The sequence below is a fragment of the Chrysochloris asiatica genome, unplaced genomic scaffold, assembly GCF_000296735.1.
Source record: "Chrysochloris asiatica unplaced genomic scaffold, ChrAsi1.0 scaffold00130, whole genome shotgun sequence".
Taxonomy (NCBI): domain Eukaryota; kingdom Metazoa; phylum Chordata; class Mammalia; order Afrosoricida; family Chrysochloridae; genus Chrysochloris; species Chrysochloris asiatica.
In genome coordinates, this window is record NW_006408648.1 from 7,533,663 (window position 1) to 7,554,381 (window position 20,719).

General features: G+C 41.5%; 2 protein-coding genes across 2 annotated transcripts in view; both read right to left on the bottom strand.

Moving 5' to 3' along the window:
• TCTEX1D2 (Tctex1 domain containing 2) overlaps nucleotides 1-5,383 on the bottom strand; it is a 20,383-nt gene extending 15,000 nt beyond the window's left edge. Inside the window, exon 1 of the mRNA XM_006869435.1 lies at nucleotides 5,271-5,383. Within this exon, the coding sequence (XP_006869497.1) occupies nucleotides 5,271-5,383 (113 nt within the window). The remainder of the gene's footprint in view (nucleotides 1-5,270) is intronic.
• Nucleotides 5,384-11,921: 6,538 nt separating this feature from the next.
• TM4SF19 (transmembrane 4 L six family member 19) lies at nucleotides 11,922-19,584 on the bottom strand. The gene is made up of 4 exons (XM_006869436.1): nucleotides 19,405-19,584; nucleotides 18,583-18,660; nucleotides 12,338-12,507; nucleotides 11,922-12,102 (listed from the first exon to the last, which is right to left on the bottom strand). The coding sequence occupies exons 1-4, from the start codon at nucleotides 19,582-19,584 to the stop codon at nucleotides 11,922-11,924; spliced, it is 609 nt and encodes a 202-aa protein (XP_006869498.1).
• Between the last annotated feature and the right edge of the window lie 1,135 nt (nucleotides 19,585-20,719).

The window sequence follows — 20,719 nt, forward strand, 5'->3', positions numbered from 1 at the left end:
ACAAGTCAGATCTCACATTTTTATCTCCAGCCTGGGCCTCTGCCCTGAACTTCAGACCACAAATTCGGCACATGTACCATTTAGATGTCTAATAAGCAGCTCAAACTTCAAACATTCAACCTTGAGCTTCTTGATACTCTCCTCCTCTCCTCAAAGCCAGGTCCTCCGGCAGTCCTCCCTATTACAATGACAAACTCCATTCCTCCAGGTGCTCACGCCAAACACCATGGTGTCCGTCTTGTTGCCTCTGTCTTCCACAGTCCACATCAAATTCATGAACAAATTCTACCAGTTCTAGCTTCCATGTAATCTACATTCAACTACTTCTCACCACCCCACCACCACCTTCTCTTACCTGGATTACAATGGGCTCCTTCCTAACAAGTCTTTCTCTGCAGCTGCCCTCACCCCCACATCCTATTCAAACGCGAAATCACACTGGTCCTGTTAAAATATGTCAGATCATAAACTCGTGTACTCAAACCACTCCGATACTTGCCAGCTCACTCAGAATAAAAGTCAAAGTCCTCACTGTGACTTGCGAGGTCCTATTATGATATACCCCCACCCCCAAACACTGTGACTACTATTTTCCCCCTAGTTCTCTACGCTGTTTTTAGTTCTTTCTACTGGCTTTACCTATGTTCTCAGACCACACCACACATGCAAATCTCAATGCCACTGCACCTGCTGGCCCCTCTTCCTACAATGCTCTTTCTCTCTAATATGCATTGCCAACTGCCTCATTTCCTTCAGTCTTTAGTCAAAAATCACCGTCACTGGACATTTTCTCTTAAAACTTCAAACCGCCCTCCTACTACCCTCACTTCACATCTCATATTCTATATAGTTTACTTATGTATTCACTTTTTCTGTTGTCTTTCTACTCTGCTAGAACATAAGCTCCATGATGGCAGGGGATTTTGTCTGTTTTATTCATTGCTAGGAGTCTTAGCTGTACGAAAAGCACTGGACTATGAACCACAAGGTCGGAAGTTCAATCCCACCAGCTGCTCCTTGAAAACACTTTGCAGGGTCGTTATGAATCAGAACCAGTTCGATGGCATTTAACAACAAAAAGGCGTCCTGGCGGTGCTGTGCTGTTAGGCACTGGGCTGCTAGCCACAATGTCAAAGGTTCAAACACACCAGCCATTTCAAGAGAGAAAGATGAGGCTGGTTGCTCCCATAAAGATTTATAGTCTTGGAAACCCTATATAAGGTCGCTCTGAATTGAAATAGACTCAATGGCAGTGGGATTTTTATTGTATGTCTCCATTACCTATAACAGGGACCAGCATACAATAGACACTCAATAAATATTTGCTAACTAAAAGGAGCTCTGGTAGCGCAGTGGTTACGAATCGGGCTGTGAACCACAAGGTCAGCAATTTGAAACTACCAGCTGTTCCACAGGAGAAAGATGAGGCTTTCTGCTCCCGTAAAGATTTACAGCCTCAGAAATCCTGTACAGGGTGGCTATGAGTCAGAACCGACTCCACGGCACATAACAACAACAACAAATAGGCTACTGAATAAAGGAAGACACACAAAAGGAAAATACTACCCACCACCAAAGGCCATCAAGTGAATTCCAACACACAGTGACCCTAAAGGACAGCACAGTGCTTCAGGGCACCTGACGGGTTTGAACCATCAACCTAATGGTTGGTAGTCCAATACCTCCAGGGTTTGTTAAAAGGGAAAAAGTCACGCCTAATTTTACCATTCTAACAATACCACTAGCATTTTTATTGTATTAGTCATATAGTATAATACTAGGTTCCTTTTCTGAACAATATATTCTCAGTTGATGTTTCTACCATGTGCCAGGTTACTTTACTTTTCTAAGTTTTGAGCTTATAATGTAGATTAATATTAGGTAGTAGTTGTTGTTGTTGTGATGTGCCATCGAGTCGGTTCCGACCCATAGCAACCCTGTATAGCGTTTCCTAGGAGCAGCTGGTGAGCTTGAACCACAGACCCTGCAGTTTAAACGGCTTCGCAGTCTGGCGCATTAACCCACAACGCCACACGAGGACCACTAGTAGAAGTGTCCCTTTATTACTTTGTAAAAAAAAAATGTTGTAAATGTATATATAACACATTTGCCACTTCAATTAAATCCGAAATTATTTCCAAAAGAGTTCTGCATTTTCATGATTACATGTATTAAAAGGACTAGAGAAAACCTAAAATGCCATTTAGCTTAAGAACCTGTGTCCATGCTCATGCCTACTGCCATCAAGTGGATTCCAACTCGTAACGACCCTATACAAGGTTTCCAAGATTGCAAATCTTTATAGGAGCAGGAAGTCTTATCTTCCTCCCATGGAGTAGCTGATGGGTTTGAACCACTGACCTTGCAGTTAGCAGTCCAGAACTCAGCCACAGCACCACCAGGGCTCCTTACGAACTTGTGGATTATCTGCAAATCAGTTCATTCTAGGAGTGGAAGAATCTTTGGTCATTTCTGAATATCAAAATTTACACAAGTTTCTCTTTTGAATATACTCTACATTTTGAATATACTCTACATTAAAGAGGCAATTATACAGTCTCTTCTTTTCTACAAAAGATAGATTCTTTGTTCTAGTCAACTTCAATGTTGGGGCAAGTAGGACACCATCTCCCTGAACAGAGAGCATCAGAATATTCCCTTTCATTGATTTCTACATAGGTTAAGTCAAAAAGCATTGCTACAAAATCATGTTGTTGTTGTTAAGTGCCCTCAAATTGATGCTCACTCATAGCAACCCTGTATAGGGTTTCTGAGAGGGGCAGATGGGTTTGAACTGTTGACCTTGCTTAGCAGTCCAATCCACAGTGCCACACTAGGACTCAAAATCACAGAAACGTTTATTAAAATGTGAAGCTATCATTTCTCAATGTCACCTTCATCTAGGTCTATACACTTTTTTTGAAGGTGGTGTTTCCATCTCTCTAACCCTTTCCCAAAGAAATCTGTGCTCTTAAATTTACACCACCTCAAAACAGTAGTTTGGGCATATGCAAGGGACTCAAATAGTATTTCTCTTAAATGGTCCTGAGTTTGGAGAACACAAAGAAGTCGAAGGGGCAAAATCAGGGCAGTGTAGAACAGATGGGGTAAGGTTTCCCAGTGAAATTCTTGTAGGTCAGCCTTGTTACCCTAGAAGGAGCGTTGTTATTAATGGGAAAAAAAATTCTCACTGTAACTTTCCTGGTCTTTTTCTCCCTAATCCAGTTTTCCATTTTCTTAAAACTTCCTAAAAAGCCCCTGTGATCATCCTGTGAGCTTTGAGAAAATCTATTAAGATTACCCCTTTGGATATGCTGAAAATCAGTTGCCATAACCTCATGAGTTGACCTCTCTGCCTTGAATTGAATTTAACTCTCACAAGCCACTATTTTGAATGGACCTTTTTTTATTTTTTGAAGGCTAGGAGTCCTGGTGTGGTGCTGTGGCTTAATGCGATGGACTGCAAAGTCAGTCTGAATCGCAAGGTCAGCAGTTCAAGCTCACCAGCTGCTTCTTGGAAACCCTATATGGGGATCACTATCAGTCAGAACCCAATTCGACAGCACTTAACAACACAACAACTATGGAGTCCTGGTATGGCGCTGCAGAATAATGCACTAGACCGCAAGATCAGTCTGAACTGCAAGGACAGCAGTTCAAATCCACCAGCCACTCCTTGGAAACGCTATGCAGAGTCACTATGAGTCAGAAATGACTCAACAGCACTAAACAACAACAACAAAGAACAAGTATATTACTGAGAGGATACACACAAGTGTGTGTTTGTGTGTGTGTGTGTGTAAACACGTTTTGTTTGGAATAAACCCATATATGTATGCACTGGAACCCTAATTGTGGTTGCTAGGTGCCATCAAGTCAGTACCAACTCGTAGCAAGCCTATGTACAACAGAAGGAAACACTACACTGCCCAGTTTTCCTGCACTAACCTCAAAATTGTTGCTACGTTTGAGCCCAATGCTGCTGCCACTATGCCAACTTTTTACTTACCCTCCTATTATTTCTTTCTGTATGTTCCATCAATTTCTTTAGCAGTTCACAGTTGCTTCCTCATCTCCCAATATCATACCTAAGTGTTGATCAGAAGCTAGTCATCTCTCTAGAAGTTCTCCGTCATTTCGCATTTTCACATAAATGTGCTCATCCAGGGCCTCTTCTACTGTGTTGGTAGTGATTGCTGGTCCACATCCGTAATCTGCTGCCATGTTTCAACCCCTCCTTCCCCCATTTCTTTTTAACAGTGTTTTATTTGCTCTGTTGTTGTTGTTAAGTGCTGTTGAGTCAATTCTGACCCACAGCGACCTTGTATAGGGTTTCCAAGGTACAGCTAGTGAGCTTGAGCCACTGCCAGCTTATTCTCACATGTAGTATAATATTTGTATTAACAAGCATACTATATTTGACAATTCTGTTATAGTTTTCTTACCCCCATAAAATGTTAACAATTTTCAAACAAAGTGACACCGAATCTCATAGGATTATTCCTACATAATATATATTTGTTGTTGATCTTGTTCTGCACTGCTTCACAACAGAAACACAACTGTACATTTTTAATCTTTTACCAAGTAAACATCTTTTTCCTACACCCATTTCACCACCGAAAGCCAACTGCATAAATCTTATCACAGTATAACCAAAATTGCTGACTTTCAAACTCACCAAGTGTTAGATTCAGCGATCTGGTTTCAAACAACGGATGGGGATTGGGAAGGATTAAGAAAAGCTTTTTTTCATGGAAAGACGAAGTTAGTGATGGATCCTACAGCCTTGTGGACTGTCCTCTGCACCAGACCGTGTGCCATAATGCTGTGTCTGTGTAGGGCTTTATATATGCATATAGGACCATACCCTACAGAGGAATAATTGTATTGATACACGTGTGCACAGGACAACCCTCGAAGCACAGCTGAATAGCATTCGATGCACGGCTGTAGTTTATCTCCTCTCTACTCCATCTACCTCGTTGCCCTGTGCCCACGCCCTAAGTCTTCCAGAGCTCTCTATCCCACTGTGCCAGCCTTAGCACTCTGGGCACCAAAACACTGCAACCAAACGTCCAGTCCACTGCTACCCGTCACAGCTAGGAGCCAAGAAGAGTAGGGATGTTGGGAGAATGGCCTCTCCCCACCGGCCTGTCCCGCCGGGCCTCCGCTCATTCCCATCTCCCAATGCCCCACTAGGATGAGCTCCGCCGGCCCGATCCAGCATTCCCACAGGTCGCCCCAGCCCCATCTTGTCTACTACCCGCCTTTGCTGGAAAATGGGCCGCAAAATATAAGTGTTCTCGGTCTCCCCCGAGGTCTTCTCAGTTTCAGGTTCCCCGTTGCCAACGCCCAAAGAGAAGGACCGGCCCGTAGACATATCTAGGGTTGCTAGACCCGGACGTAGCTCGCATTAAGGCCTGAAGAGCAGCAGCACTTAGATGAGAAGCTGTCGCCAGGGCTACAGATAAGCCTTAGCCGTCACGTGACACAACCACGCACACTCTGCAGAACAACCCCGCCCATCTCCCCCCTCCCATTCTCCGCGCCTGCGCGTGCGGGAATTGACTGCGTTCAAACAATTTTAGATCAAGGCTGAAATACTGCATTTGAATCACTTTAACGGGTGTGGCGCTGTAGGATAAGCTCTGAGCTGCTAACCCTAAGATAGGTGGTTCAAATCCACCAGCCGCTCCTTGGAAATCCTATGCAGGGTCACTATGAATCAGAAGTGACTCCGATTCACTAACAGCACGCTTTTATTCACCACGCCTCATACTCACCAGCCGCTCCTCAGAAACTCTATACAGGGTCGCTATGAGTCAGAATCAACAGGACAGCACTTAATAAAAAGAAAATCTTAAGAAATACACACCGAACAAGAGGTTCCGACTCATAGCGACCCTATGCACAACAGAAAGAAACACTGCTCGGTCCACCATACTCGCAATGGTTAAGTTTGACTTCACTGCTGCGGGCACTGTGCCAATCCACCTCGTTCGGAGGTCTCTTCCTCTTCTTTGCTGACCCTCCACTTTACCAAGCATAATTTCCTTTTCCAGGGACTGGTCCCTCCTGATAACATGTCAGCTTTATTCCTGTTGTAGGGGAAAAAAACAAAAACAAAACAAACTCAATCAGTCCTTAAAATGAGATTAAGAGGATTTAGGAAAAAAGAAGGAAAAAAAGGTACATATGAACTCTGGGACACACCAGCCCACATAATTAAGACCTGATGACGCCAACTAAAGAACTCTTACAGAGACAGGTATAGGTCAGGGAAACAAAGAAATTATAATACAGTCATTTGATTGGCTAGTCTTTGGTTGAGGTCGTAAAGAGGTTGGGTTAGGGGCAGAGAACAGACTTCTATTGGATAATTGAGTACAGAGGCTTACAGTAATTGATTTTAGGAATTAATTACAAAGGTCTTCAAACAGAGTCACATAGCCTTCAGGTGATATAAAACATCACTGGTTGCAGTTTAAACAGCTTTAATTAGATGTCTCAGGAATTTGCAAAAACTCTTTTGGTCCCAGAAGCAGCTTGTTAAACAAAAATTCTCTAAGCTGTTTGGGAAACTTTATTATTTATTTAACTTTTTATTATGAATCAAGTGAAGTTTTGCAGACAAGATCATCAGCTTTACATTCAACAAATAATACACTTTGTTTCATCTCATTGATGACAATCCCCTCGCTGCAAAAACAGTTTGTCTGGGAAACTTTAAATAAGGCTGCCCCCAAGACTTTTTCAAACACTTCTTATTACATCTGTGTCATGAAGAAATATTTCTTGGGCCTACTTTATACAAAAGACAGCTGTCAAGACTCCCTTCTTTAGAGTGTATTTCTTTCACAGCCTAGCTTGACTGTTGCTGTTAAGTGATGTCAGTTGGTTCTGACTCATAGCACCCCTGTATAGGGTTTCAGAGGAGCAGCTGGTGGGTCTGAACTGCCGACTTTCAGGTTCAAAGTCCAATGCTGATTCTGTAGCACGACACCAATAGAAAACTCTCTCAAGTTCTAGCAATTAACATGGCTACCTGACAGGAACTTGTGAAAACTCTAAATGAACTCTGTTGAGTGCTGTTAAGCAAACACAAAGTTCCAGTCAGACAGGCAGGTAAAAAGAACAGTTTAAGTTTCGTAAAGAACTTAGTTAAACCAATAATTTCATTTTAGTCAAAAAAAATTTTATGAAATTCTTCTTTACACTCCCAAACTTCCATCTTTGACCTATACACTTGGAGATCTAGGAGTGTCTGCAAACCACGGTAAGAAAATCAACCCAAAATGTACAGAATCTCAAGAAGAAAACTATCAACTTAATTGAAGCAGAGGTTGGAGACAATGCCACCTTGAAGTCCTGTTGTGGAGTTTAGAATTTATGACCTCTCTCACATATTAACTCTGTAATATGGTTTTTGTCCTTGCTTCCTGAGAGATAACTCTGTTGTTGCTCTTATGTACCACAGAGTCAGTTCCGACTCATAGCGACCCTGTATAGAGTATCTGAGGCTGTAAATCTTTACGGGAACAGAAAGCCTCATCTTTCTCTCATGGAACAGCTGGTAGTTTCGAACTGCTAACCATGAGATTAGCAGCCTGATTCGTACCCATTATGCTACCAGAGCTCCTTGAGAGATAACTCTAAACCCTTGGCATTTCCTGAATAATTGAGGTGCCGACCAATAAACAACATTCTTATCAATGGAGAAAAGATTGAAGTTGTCAAGGACTTCATTCTTCTTGGATCAACTATCAACACTTGCGGAAGTAGTAGTCAAGAGATCAGACGACGTATTGCACTGGGCAAATCTGCTGCACAGGAACTTTTTAAAGTATTGAAGAGCAGAGATGTCAGCTTGAGGACTAGAGTGCGCCTGACCCAGACCATTGTGTTTTCATTAGCCTCATATGGATGCAAAAGCTGGACAGTGAATAAGGAGGATCGTAGAAGAATTGATGCCTTTGAGTTGTGGTGTTGGAGGAGAATACTGAGGGTGCCATGGACTGCCAAAAGAACCAATAGATCTGTTTGGAAGAAGTGCAGCCAGAGTGCTCCTTGGAGGCCAGGATGGCTAAGCTTCGTCTCTCCTACTTTGGACATGTAGTCCGGAGGAAACAATCGTTGGAGAAGGATGTCATGCTGGGAAGGGTGGAGGGTCAGAGAAAAAGAGGAAGACCCCCAACGAGATGGATTGGCCAGGTGGCATCATTGATGGACTCGGGGGTGGCAGCGGTGGTGAGGTTGGCCCAGGATCGAGCATTGTTTCGTTCTGCTGTGCATGGGGTCGCTATGAGTGGGTTCCGACTCGATGGCACCTGACAACAACAACAACAACAATCAGGATTAGAGGAAGACTCATTAACAACCTGCAATATACAGCTGATACAACCTTGCTTTTCTATGCTGGAGAAAAGAGCACAGCCTTCGGTATGGATTACTTCTCAATGTCAAGAAAACAAAAATCCTCACCACTGGACCAATAAACAACATTCTTATCAACAGAGAAAAGATTGAAGTTGTCAAGGACTTCATTCTTCTTGGATCAACTATCAACATTCATGGAAGCAGCAGTCAAGAAATCAAATGATGTGTTAGGCAAATCTGCTGCTCAAGACCTTTTTAAAGTGTTGAAGAGCAGAGATGTCAGCTTGAAGACTAAGGTGCGCCTGACCCAAGCCATGGTATTTCAATAACCTCATATGTATGTGAAATCTGGACAGTGAATAAGGAAGACTATAGAAGAATTGATGCTTTTGAGTTATGGTGTTGGAGGAGAATATTGAAAGTGCCACAGGCTGCCAAAAGAACCAATAGATCCGTTTTGGAAGAAGTGCAGCCAGAGTGCTCCTTGGAGGCCAGGATGGCCAAACTTCGTCTCTCATACTTTGGACATATTGTCAGGAGGGATCAGTCACTGGAGAAGGATATCATGTTTGGTAAGGTGGAGGGTCAGAGAAAAAGAAAAAGACCTCCAGCGATGGATTGGCAAAGTGGCAGCATCAGTGGGCTCAAGCATGGCAACAATTGTGAGGTTGGCCCAGGACCAGGCAGTGTTTCATTCTGTTGTGAATAAGGTCTCTATAAGTCAATACTGACTCAATGGCACCTAGAAAGTCTTTCAGACAACACCTGAGAGTTTGTGGTAATGCACAGGAAGTGGCCTGAACAGAAAGGTCACCTCCTTGGCCTTATGTCAGCCGATTAGCTGAATCATCCTTGCATTGATACCTAATTAACAGATCTGAATCTGGAAGCTTCATGTTAGAACCCTCTCAGACCTTGTATGTCTCTTCGCTTGTATCTTTTTTTGCTATAATAAAGCTGTAAAACTAAACTTAACCCTTTTTGTAAATTTTGTGAATTGTTTCAACAAATTATTGAACCAAAGAAGCAGTGAGTGGGTGCCAGCCAACTAATGCTGAATTTGTAGCCAACAGATCAGAAGTGAGGGGTCCCAGAGAGGTCTCCCAAGTTTGCAGCTGGCATCCTAAAAAGGTAGTGGATCAGAAGTGGGAGTGTCATGCAGACTCCCAAATTTGTGGTGAGTAGCTGAAGTCTTGGGCAGACTTGGTAGCCTGGAGGACTGTGTGTGTCCTTTGACTTGTGAGGTCTGACCTAGCTCTGCTAGTTAGGGTCAGAGGGAGAAATAGTGCATGTGCAGCTGGTGTCAGAGCTGAAGAGAGAAGTGGAAAGTGGGAATTTGTTATCATCTTTAGAGTCTGTGTCAGGAAAAGGTGAATGTAATTGATCCTGTTAAGTTCTACAGTAATAACATTTTACAGAAAGCCCTGAACAGATAAAAGAGGCGCACCAACAGAGTCAACTCTCCACCACAAACTGACTGTGTGTGGTGCCAAGGACTGACCTCTCTCTCTTACATTGGTCTCCTGCCATACCATCCAAGTCAGGCTGAGCTAAGAGGCAATTGTAGACCCAGGTGTGATTCTGTGTTTATGTGTGCAAATTATTGCTATTAAGTGTTGTTAAGGGTTTCTGAAAGGAGCTCTGGTAGCGTAGTTGTTATGAATCGGGCTGTGAACTGCAAGGTCAGCAGTTCGAAACTACCAGCTGTTCCACGGGAGAAAGATGAGGTGTTCTCCTCCCATAAAGATTTACAGCCTCGGAAACTCTGTACAGGGTTGCTATGAGTCGGAACCGACTCCACGGCACACAGCCACCAACCACCAAGGGTTTCTGAGGAGCAGCTGGTGGGTTTCAACTGCTGACCTTGACAGTTAGCAGTCCAGTGCTTATCCTACAGCACCACTCCAGGACTTCTGTGCATATTAGAGGCCTTCAAAATCTTCATAAAAAATTCCATTTTCCCAGGAACTCTCTGAAGATACTTTGTATACGTGTGAGTGTTTGAAACATCCAGAGTTAGATTTACAATATGTTTAAATGCTCTAGTAATTGTGTGGAGGCATTACTACCACCTTTGCCTTATAGAAGACGCTCCTTGAATCTGGTACCTTCTAGCCATGACAATAAAACTAAATCAACCAACAAGGAACTCTGAGACAGACACAGGCAATGCTCCCCGAATGTCATATGTGGCAATACAGTGAGATGTGTGAACTTCAGAGCTCCCTGCCTGATCAGTAAGCTATGCATCTTTCTGTCGCTGACCTGAGTAAGCCTGTTGGGCTAGTATGTAAAGGGTAAAATGGTGTTTGGAGGGACATGACTCCTACAAGCTCTAGTAGAGTGACAGATGACAAAACCATGTTCTTCAGTCCTGCTTCTGAGCTCCTTGCTAACCTGAGATAGTGCTGGGATGGAGCTGGGGTCCACAAGACTGAAGAGGGGATAGAGCAGCACCTGGGCCCCCTTCCTGACTTTGTCTACTCTGTGGCCCAGAGCCTGGGATTCTCTAACTAACTTATACTAGACCTGCTCACTAGCTCTTCTTTTGATAGTACCATCTTCCTGGTTCTGCCCAAGTGGCTTCTGCCTGCTTCATCTTCTCTACACACCACATTTTTCCCACCAGCAATTCCTTCATCCCAACCACTGACACTTCCCACCATCCAGGACAACCTTCTGACCAAAGATCCTAAAGTGGGAGATTCTACCTTGAAACAGCTATGGCATCACAATCCTCATCCATCCTATCTTGTGTCTCCCTCTATGCCTTTGTGTGTGCTGTTCCCTCTGCTGGGAAAACCCTTCCTCCCTTCTTTGATGGACTAACTCTTTCAAGAATTAGCTGAAGCACAACTGAAGCCTCCCTTGACCTCTCATAGATATTCTCCCTTAAAGGTTTGTTTCTCCTCTGAACTCTTATTGTACATTGTGTTGATATAGCCTTACTATGTGACATTCAGCTATCAGTAGATGTGTTTGTCTTCCTAACCTGACCATGTGCCTTCAAGAGCAGGTCAAAGTCTAATGGTAAGGCCCTTGGTCATCTTTGGATCCTTACCATGCACAGTAGTATAGAGCACATAGTGGGTACTCAGTACATAGTTGTTGAACTATGCTGAACACTAATGAAAAGAACATTGGTGAACTTGAATCCAGAGGATAGGCATTTGGGTCCTGACTTTACTTTGACCTTGCTGAGTGCTTTGGGGCTGCAAGTACATTATCCTCTAGGAAACTCAAGCTTTCGATCCGCAACATATGGTCAATTTTATGGGATTGTTGAGATCATGACTGCAGAGCATTTCATGGACTAAAAGTTTCCACACAGTAATAATGAGTTAATTCTTTCTTTTATTAGCATGTCATCTTATAGTTTACAATGGACTTTAAAATGCGTTCTATCATTCAGCACTGTGCAAAGAATTATTATACAGACATACCTAGAAAGGAAGTTAGCTTAAAATCCATACCCACTACTTGCAAAAAAGATTTAAGGCAGCTTTTGAAGAAAACACCCATGCATGAAATGACTTTACGCATCATTCTTCACAGAGGCTGCAGAAAAAGCTCAGTACGCTGTTGATCAAATGAATGACCACGAGGAACATCTGAAGGAGGCTGATGCAGAGAAGGATGGAGAAGAAGCACACATGCCAAACAACAGCTTTAGAGGGCTCCAGGCAGGTGGAGTTCCAGAGTGAATTATCATGCAAATAATTCCTATCCAAAATATAAGAAGACCAGGAGTTGGGGGTGAATTTAAAAAGTTAATCAAACAAACCCAATAGAAATCTGGGGCCATCCCCATGCTCAGGCCATAGGACAAACTCCCAAGGATGACTTGTCATCAGTTTGCAACGTTCTGAGGAAAATGTGTGATCACAGAGGGTTGTCGTCCATCTACATCTTTTTCTCTTTCTGAAAAGACTGGAAATGCAAGCCTTCATCCATTTACCTGTTTTTCAGGTCTTTGAATGGGTAACCATATTTCCAAGCTTTGGTCTGGTTGAAGGAAGAGATATCGAACATGCAGAAAGGGCCATCTTTCAGGGCTCCTCCAGAAGTGATAAAACAAATCAAGGCTCCAAGCAAAGCCAGACCAGTTGACAACAGAGAAGTCATCATCTGCCAAGGGAGAGAAGATGCAGTTGTCCTGAATCATGGAGGGATCTGGACAAGTCTAAATACTGTGGTGCTCAGGCTTTCCCTCATCAAATCACATGGGGATAATCCAACCACACCAGCTTTAATGCATCACCAAGGTGGGTGGGTGATGAGGGGTAGAGCCAGGGAGGGGTGAGAGGAAAAGGACTGAGAAGAGGAAAACATGAACACTTAGACCTGGATCTCCCCAACTTGGCAGGCTCTTTGAAGCTTCTCAGTAGGTTGGCATAAAAATCCTTTACACTCATGTGACCCAGCAATCCTAACCCTAGGTATATCCCCAGAAGAAGTCAAAACAGGAATGCAAACAGAAACCTATACATCAATGTTTGTTGCAGCACTGTCCACAATAGCCAAAAGGTAGAAAACAACAAAATACCCAACAGGTGAGTGGCTAGACAAAATATGGTACACAGATACAATGCAGTATTGGTGGTAGTGGTGGTTATGCCCTGTGGAGTCAGTTCTAACTCACAGTGACCCTGCATAGAGTTTCTGAGGCTATAAATCTTTACAGGAGCAGACAGTCTCATCTGTCTCCCACAGAACTGCTGAAAGTTTTGAACTGCTGACCTTGAGGTTAGTAGCCTGGCTTGTAACCACTATGCTACCAGAGCTCTTATGCAGCCATAAAGAGAAATGAAGACCTGATGCATGCCACAATAAGGATGAACTTGGAAACACTGTGCTGATTTAATGATTCAGTCACAAAAAGACAAATACTGTATAATCTCACTTATACAAAACAACCAAACACAGAGAAACCCAAAGATAATTAATGGCTACCATGGTCGGTGGTTCAAAACCACCAGCCACTCCTCAAAAATTGTATAAAGGGTAGCTATGAGTTGGAACTGACTCGACGGCACATAATAACAACAACAAGAATATCAAAATTACCATGGAATGCCAGAACAAACAAATCTGTCTTGGAAAAAGTACAACCAGAATGCCCCTTTGATGACGAGATTCATGGACTTTGGACATGTTATTAGGAGGGACCAGTCCCAGGAGAAAGATATCATGCTTGGTAAAGTAGAGGGTCAGCAAAAAAGAGGGAGACCCCCAACAAGATGGGATGAAACAGTGACTGTGACAATTGGCTCAAACTTAACGATTGTGAGAATAGTGCAGGATCAGGCAATGTTTGATTCTGATCTTCTATGAGTCAGAGGCACCTAACAGCAACACTATCAAGGGTGAGTAAAAGGGGGAGAGGGGAAGTTTGGGGGAGAGTTTTTTTTTGAGTTATGTTAATGGCTGTGGAATGTTTTGGAGGAAACAAGATAGTGATTGATAAGGTGGCACATGAAACATGAAATCAGTATTATTAGTTGTACATGTAGAAGTTGTTTTAGTGTGTATGTTTTCACCACACTAAAAAGGAGAAAAATACACACACATACCCCTGTACACTCAGACTGTAGTAATTCAGGCTCTTAAAGAGTCAGACAGGTTACCACATGCCTCTAGCTTTCCTAAGAAAACCTTTATTTTCAAAAGTTCCAAAGTTCCCATCCTTGATTCTTCTCTTTGTTAAATCAAACATAAGAGAGAGGAAAAAAAAAAAGAAGGGAGGAGTGGACATAGAAAGGATGAAATGAAAATAGAATGAATGGAAGGAAGGAAGGATGACAATCTAACTCTCAAAAGACTCCAGTTCTGTAACTGTACTTTTCCATTCAAGAGTTTCTTTGTTTGCTAGCCTTTGCTCCACTCATTTTCTTCCCCAAAGATAACAATAGATTTCTTTCCTTGGTAGAATTGTAGGTTGATTCTAAATATGCTTCTTTTTTAGTACACTAGGTTTTATTTCCTCCATCCAAAGGATACATTCTTTAAAGATTTGCATAAAACAGGGATGTCTGGGCCCTCTACAACAAAGACACAAGAAACCAAATGAAACAGACACAGATGAAAATTCTGGAACCCTGAACTTCAGAGGAAAGTTTAGGGAAGTGGATTGACTGCTTGTTGGGAGGAGACACTGAGCAGGGATGGGGAGAGAGGGAGACCGACTGGTAAACAGCCAGCCAGACACTGCACAACCATCTTGAACTTTTGTAAGCAGCTTTTCTTTCCCCCCAGTATTCTATACTCTTTTCCTCTTCTCATCTTTGCTCTCTCTGGCTTTTCTGCTTATTTGTTTATTTTCTTCCCTTAACTTTTACTTTTATTTTTCTTTTGAATCGCTCCATTTTCCTGTCCCTCTTTTCATTTTTTCAGTTATTGTATTCTGTTTTTCTGGTTTTTGTTTTGTTACTCTTTTATTATTTTCTCTTTTCATTATTGGTTGCTTTTTTTGTTGTCTTGTGTGTGTGTGAGAGGGGAGGGTTCTCCTCTTTCCCACTCAACAGGCAACAGCAACTGTATCCCCAAAGTCCAACCACAATGGTACCCTCTGCAGCTCTACCTACTGGGCATAAGCCAATACCAGCTCCTATACCATCTGATCAATGACAGAAAGCAGCCAACACCAGCCAAACCCACCCTAAAATGAGGCTCATGAATGGCAAATGGAGAATTGTGCACATACTTCCATGATGAGGAAATAGTAGGTGAGAACCTATGAACACATCAACATACAGTCATCAATTAAATACAAATATAACAATACCACAATGTCCCAAAGACAACAGACAATTGTAGCTCACACTAAGAAACAAGTGAGAGTCCTGGTGTAGTGCTGTGGGATAAAGCAGTGGACTGCTTTTGACTGGTTTGAACTGAACCACGAGGTTGACAGTTCAAACCCACCAGCCAGCCACTCCGTGGAAACCCTATACATGGCCTCTATGAGGCAGAACTGACTCAAATGCACTTAACAACCAGAAACAAACTAATGTACAAGATGCAGAGCCAGAGAATGTGTCTGAGGAAGAAAAGGTAATGAAACTAGTTGAAAAATAATTCAAAAGAATGGTTTTTAAACACCTTCAAAGGATTAATAGAAAGAGCAAAGAGAACACAGAAAAAAAATTAAAAGAAGTCAGGAAAACACTACAAGGTCAAGCAGACAAAAGAAATGCAATACAAAACCTGCAATTAGAAATCCAGAAGATTAATGCTAAGATCTCAGAAATAGACAATACATTGAAAAAGTAATGAAAGTCTGAATTAGTAAGCTTGAAGATAAATCTTTCAATACTAGTATGCTAGAACAACCAGAAAAAAAGACTGAAAAAATCCCAAGAAAGCCTAAGAGCTATGTGGCACAACATGCAAAGGAGAGATTTATGGATGATCAGAGACAATGAAAACACAGAAAACTGTCAGAGTTGTTGGAAGAAAACTTCCCTAACATCATGAAAAATAAGAATAAAAGCTGAATGAACCCCAAATGAATCCCAAAAGAAAATCACAAAGACTTATCATAATCAAACTATTCAAAATCAAAGACAAGGAAAGACTCCTGAGAACAGTTCAGAAAAGCAAAAAGTTACCTCCAAAGAATAACCAGTAAGACTAAGCTCTGATTTCTCAGTAGACACCATACAGGCAAGAAGTCAATGGGATGACATATACAAAACTCTGAAAGAAAAAAATTGTCAACCAAGAATTATGTATATTACACAGCAAAGATGTCCCTCAAATATGAAGGTAAAGATAGGACATTTCCGGATAAACAGAAATGAAAGGAATTTGTAATAAGCAGACCAACTTTACAAAAACTACTAAAGGGTGTTCTTTGAACTGAGAACCAACAACTGCAGACAACAACCTGGGATTACCATACATGACAATATTACACAGAACTCAATCCAGATACAGAAGTATTTTAAATAAAAGAAATTTACATGACTGAAAATTGTGTTGTTGTTGTTGCAGGACTGAAAATAGGGAACCAAACATATCAATTTATAATAAAGTCAACTGCAAAGCAAAAAGAGGGAATATTGAAGATACAGAACTTCTAAATGGTGAGAAAGTCAAGCCTGTTTCAAGATAAAATAGACCTTTAAATGGAGGGAAAATTAACAAATTTCAGGGTAACCTCAAATCAAACCAAAATCTTCACATCAAAATAAAAAAGGAAAATTAGTTAGATTTAGTAAACATTGTTGTTGTGGTTAAGTGCAGTCAAGCTGATTCCGACTCATAGCGACCCTATAAAGGGTTTCCGAGGAGCAGCTGGTAAGCTTGAACCACCAATCTTGCAGTTCAAATGGCTTTGCAGTCTGGTGCATTAACCCACAGCGCCACATCAGGACTAGCACAACAAAAAAGAAAACTCAGAAACCCAGTAACAAAATGAACTCTGCAGAAAATTATGTAGACCAAAGAAACTAATGGATGAAAGTGGAGGATATTATGCTGAGTAAAATTAGGCAATTACAAAAGGTCAAATATTGTATGTGATCACTGTTGTAAAAAGTTAAGAAAAGGTTTTCTTGATAAAAGAAACATTCTATGATGGTTATGGGGGTTTAAAGGGAAAATTATTCATGGGCTAGAGGGTTGTTGTTGTTGTTGTTGTTAAGTGCCATCGAGTCGGGTCCGACCCATAGCGACCCTGTACAGGGTTTCCGACACATGTTAACCTAGGTAGGACAGGCAATATACAACAAGAAGGAGGTTGGCCAAGAAAAGATGAAGTTAGCAAAAGACACATGGAGGAATGCAAGTTAAAGTGAATAGAGATTAATACTGTTAACTGATAGTACATTGAGGGGATTGCAATCATTGTAATGAAGCAAATTGTATGATTTTGTTGAATGTAAAACTCATGATCTGCTCTGTAAACCTTCACTGACTTTACAATAAAAAGTTTGTTTTTTTTAAATTTGAATAAGAAATACAAAAAGGTGTTTATACAGATTCATAGTCATTTTTCCACTGATTCTAGACTGGTTTAAAGCTTGAGAAGTGCTAGAGAACAATGAATAGTAAATTTTGACTCTAAATTAAAAGTTTAAAGATGAATTATTCTGATTTAAGGAGCTCTGGTAGCATAGTGGTTACGAATTGAGTTGTGAACCTCAAGGTCAGCAGTTTGAAACTACCAGCTGTTCTGCGGGAGAAAGATGAGGCTTTCTGCTCCCATAAAGATTTACAGCCTCAGAAACCCTGTACAGGGTCGCTGTGAGTGGGAACGGACTCCACAGCACAAAACAACAACAACAACCAGGCTAGGGCAGTTGTTCGCAAAATGTTCCAGGACTAGCAGCTCTGGAATTACCCTGGAACTTGTTAGTGATGTAAATTTTAGGCTCCATTCCAGATCACCTAACTCAGAAACCCTTGGGGTGGAACCAACAATTGGTGTATCACAAACCTTTCAGGAGATTCTCATGCATGCTAGGGGAAAACTAAAGGTGATTAAGAACAGATGGTAAATGAAATGTGTGGGCATTTATTTGATTATTTAACATATTCCTCTGAGTCAGAGGAGTTCCCAATATGTGGGCTGCAGATAGATATCAGAAGAGGTTGAAGAGTTACTGCAATGAGTCCGCATATTCCTTTGTCTGAGACTGAATAATCCATACATCTTATGCATATATGTACTAAGGTTTTTCAAATTTATATAGATGTTACTGTAATAAAATACAAATGTATTCTGGGCCTCAGTTTCATTATCTACAAAATGGAGGAGCTGGACTAGAATTTAGTCAGTAGATGACCTCTGGAGAGAGAGACTTCCAGCTCTAAGAATATATGAAGTGAAATAGTCAGGAGAGTTGCCATCAATGATACACAATTATAATGTATATAACTCATGTCTATATTTTTCAATTTGCTTTAAAAGTAGTAATAACATTTCCTCACATGTATCCAGAAGTCACATTTGGGTAAGCATTTATGGTTCACTAAGTACGTATACTCCCTTGAATGGATCCTGATAACTCCCACTTTGTGGATAAGGACTTGAAGTTTAGAAGTTAAACAACTTGTCCAAGAGTTTAAAGAGATTAAGCGTCCTGGTAAGCACCTGCCCTCAAGTACCAAGACCAGAACTCCTTCACGGCACTCTGCATCTACAGTAATAGAATGTGGAACATTCTAGAGATTAGAATAGTGGAAGCTGGGGCTTACACTACAGCAGGGCCCACTCTTACTGAAGCAGCCATATCTCCAGCCCATCAAGGAGATGAGAGTAGCCGCAGTGAGGACCTGGGAGAGAAGAGAAAAGTGTTATGAAGAGATTGGATAACTTCAGTTTCTAGCTGCAGTCCAAAGTTTATTCAAGTGTTGAAATGTGTAGGTACCACCTGACAAGGAACCGACTATGCTATATTTCCCAGAGGATTTGGCTTTTGACTTTGAGGACCCAATTTTGGATGCCTAACCTGATCTAAACAAGAACCTTGGTGGCACAATGGTTAAAGTGCTTGGCTGCTAACTGAAAGGTCAGTGGTTCTAATCCATCAGCTGTTTCTTGGGGAAAAGTCTGCTTCTGTAAAGCCTTAGAAACCCTAGGGGGCAGTTTTCCTTTGTCTGGCAGGGTAACTAAGAGTCAGAATTGACTCAAGAGCAACTGCTTTAGCCTGATCTGATACACAAGAGAAAGGTGAGACTTTCTGCTCCCGTAAAGATTTACAGCTTCAGAAACCCTATATAGGACGGCTATTAGTTAGACTTGACTAGAGACAGTGAGTGAGTTTGGTATTGTTTTTATGGTTTGATAATGGATGGAAATGTTCATACCCAGTTTGTATAGTCTCCAAGCTAAAATCCAAGAATATTTGACAAGACTTCCTATAGTGGAGCTTTTATGGACTCTAGACCAGTTTGTTCAAACTTTTTTTTTTTTAACAGGGAATCAAAGCACTGCTCCCCAACCACCTCCCTCCCTGTTTCATCCCTGGGGAGGGGGGCACTTTGGAAGTTCACACCCAGGGGAACCTAGACACTTACCATGAAGCCGCCTCCCCAGAGCCCAGAGCCTAATATGGCATGCTTGCCAACAAGGCCCCTCAACAGGTAGGTATAATCCCAGTTAGGAAAGAGGAGCACCATATTGACGCCAGCAGCAAACAGGGCTGTAGTCCCAAGGCTCAGCCCCAAGATCCGAGAGCAGGTCCGTGGGCATGCCATCACACAGGTAAAGGACAGGGTTCCGGAACTGATGGAAGGAGAGTGAGGGTACCACTGCTGCTGCAATGTGAACGAGGGGAACCTCAGAAGCAGAGGATGGGGTGGGAGAAAGAGATCACAGCAACTATCAACTCCCACGATCCACTCAAGAAAACCCTTCTCCCAGGAATAGGGTTTAATCGCTCTATTCTCTCCCATAATCACTGGCCACCACTCTCCCATTTTTACTATACCTTTACTATTACTATGGCCAGTGATTATTTCTATTTGGTAAAGAAATCTTGAAAGGTGTCATCGTGATGTGCACTTTCATGGCTCCTATTCAGCATTGTACAGAGATTCTATCTGCTGGAACACAGAAAAAAAAAAAGAAGAAGAAGAAGCAACAGAAGCTATACAGATCGGAAGAAATAAGTTACACTGTCATTAGTCACACATAACATTATCATCTATGTAGCATATCCTAAGAAATCTACCAAAAAGTTACTATAATTAATAGGTGAGATTAGCAAGTTTGTAGGATAAACTATTAATAAACAAACTTTTTTTTGCATTTCTGTAACAAGAAATGGCACATTGAAAATTGAAAGCAAGACTACTTACAGTAGCTAAAAATAAAAGATTCTGTAGAAAATTTTAACAAAATATATACAAGACCTAAAAAATTGCAAAACACTGCTGAGAAAAGATAAAGAGGACCTAACTAAATGGAGAGATAAATACCATGCATGTGGATCAGAAGACTCAATAGTGTCAAGGTGTTGGATCTTTCAAAATTGATGCAAAGATTCAATACAATCTCAGTCAGTCATAGGGTTTTGTAGACATTGATAAACTGAATCTAAAGTTATATGAAAATGCAAAGGATATAGATTAGCCAAAATCATTTTGGGGGAAAAATTGTTGGAAGATTTGTACTTGTGATTTCAAGAATTATTATAGTCATCAAGATAGTGAAGTTATTATAGTAAAGCCATATAGACCATTGGGATAGAAGAGGGAGCTCAGAAGATCCAACATGTGAGATCAAATGATTTCTTTTTAGAGATGGCAATTCAATTCCCACTGAACTCAACAGGATAATCTCTTCAACAAATCTTGCTGGAAAAATCTGTATACAAAACAAAACAAAAAA

Excerpts from the sequence above, each read along its gene's own strand:
- TM4SF19 (XM_006869436.1), bottom strand. The coding sequence starts at position 19,584 with ATGGCATGCCCACGGACCTGCTCTCGGATCTTGGGGCTGAGCCTTGGG. Across the intron at positions 12,508-18,582 it reads AGAGTGGGCCCTGCTGTAGT|ATGATGACTTCTCTGTTGTC; the intron begins GTAAGCCCCAGC and ends CTCCCTTGGCAG. Across the intron at positions 12,103-12,337 it reads TTCAAAGACCTGAAAAACAG|GAATTATTTGCATGATAATT; the intron begins GTAAATGGATGA and ends TATTTTGGATAG.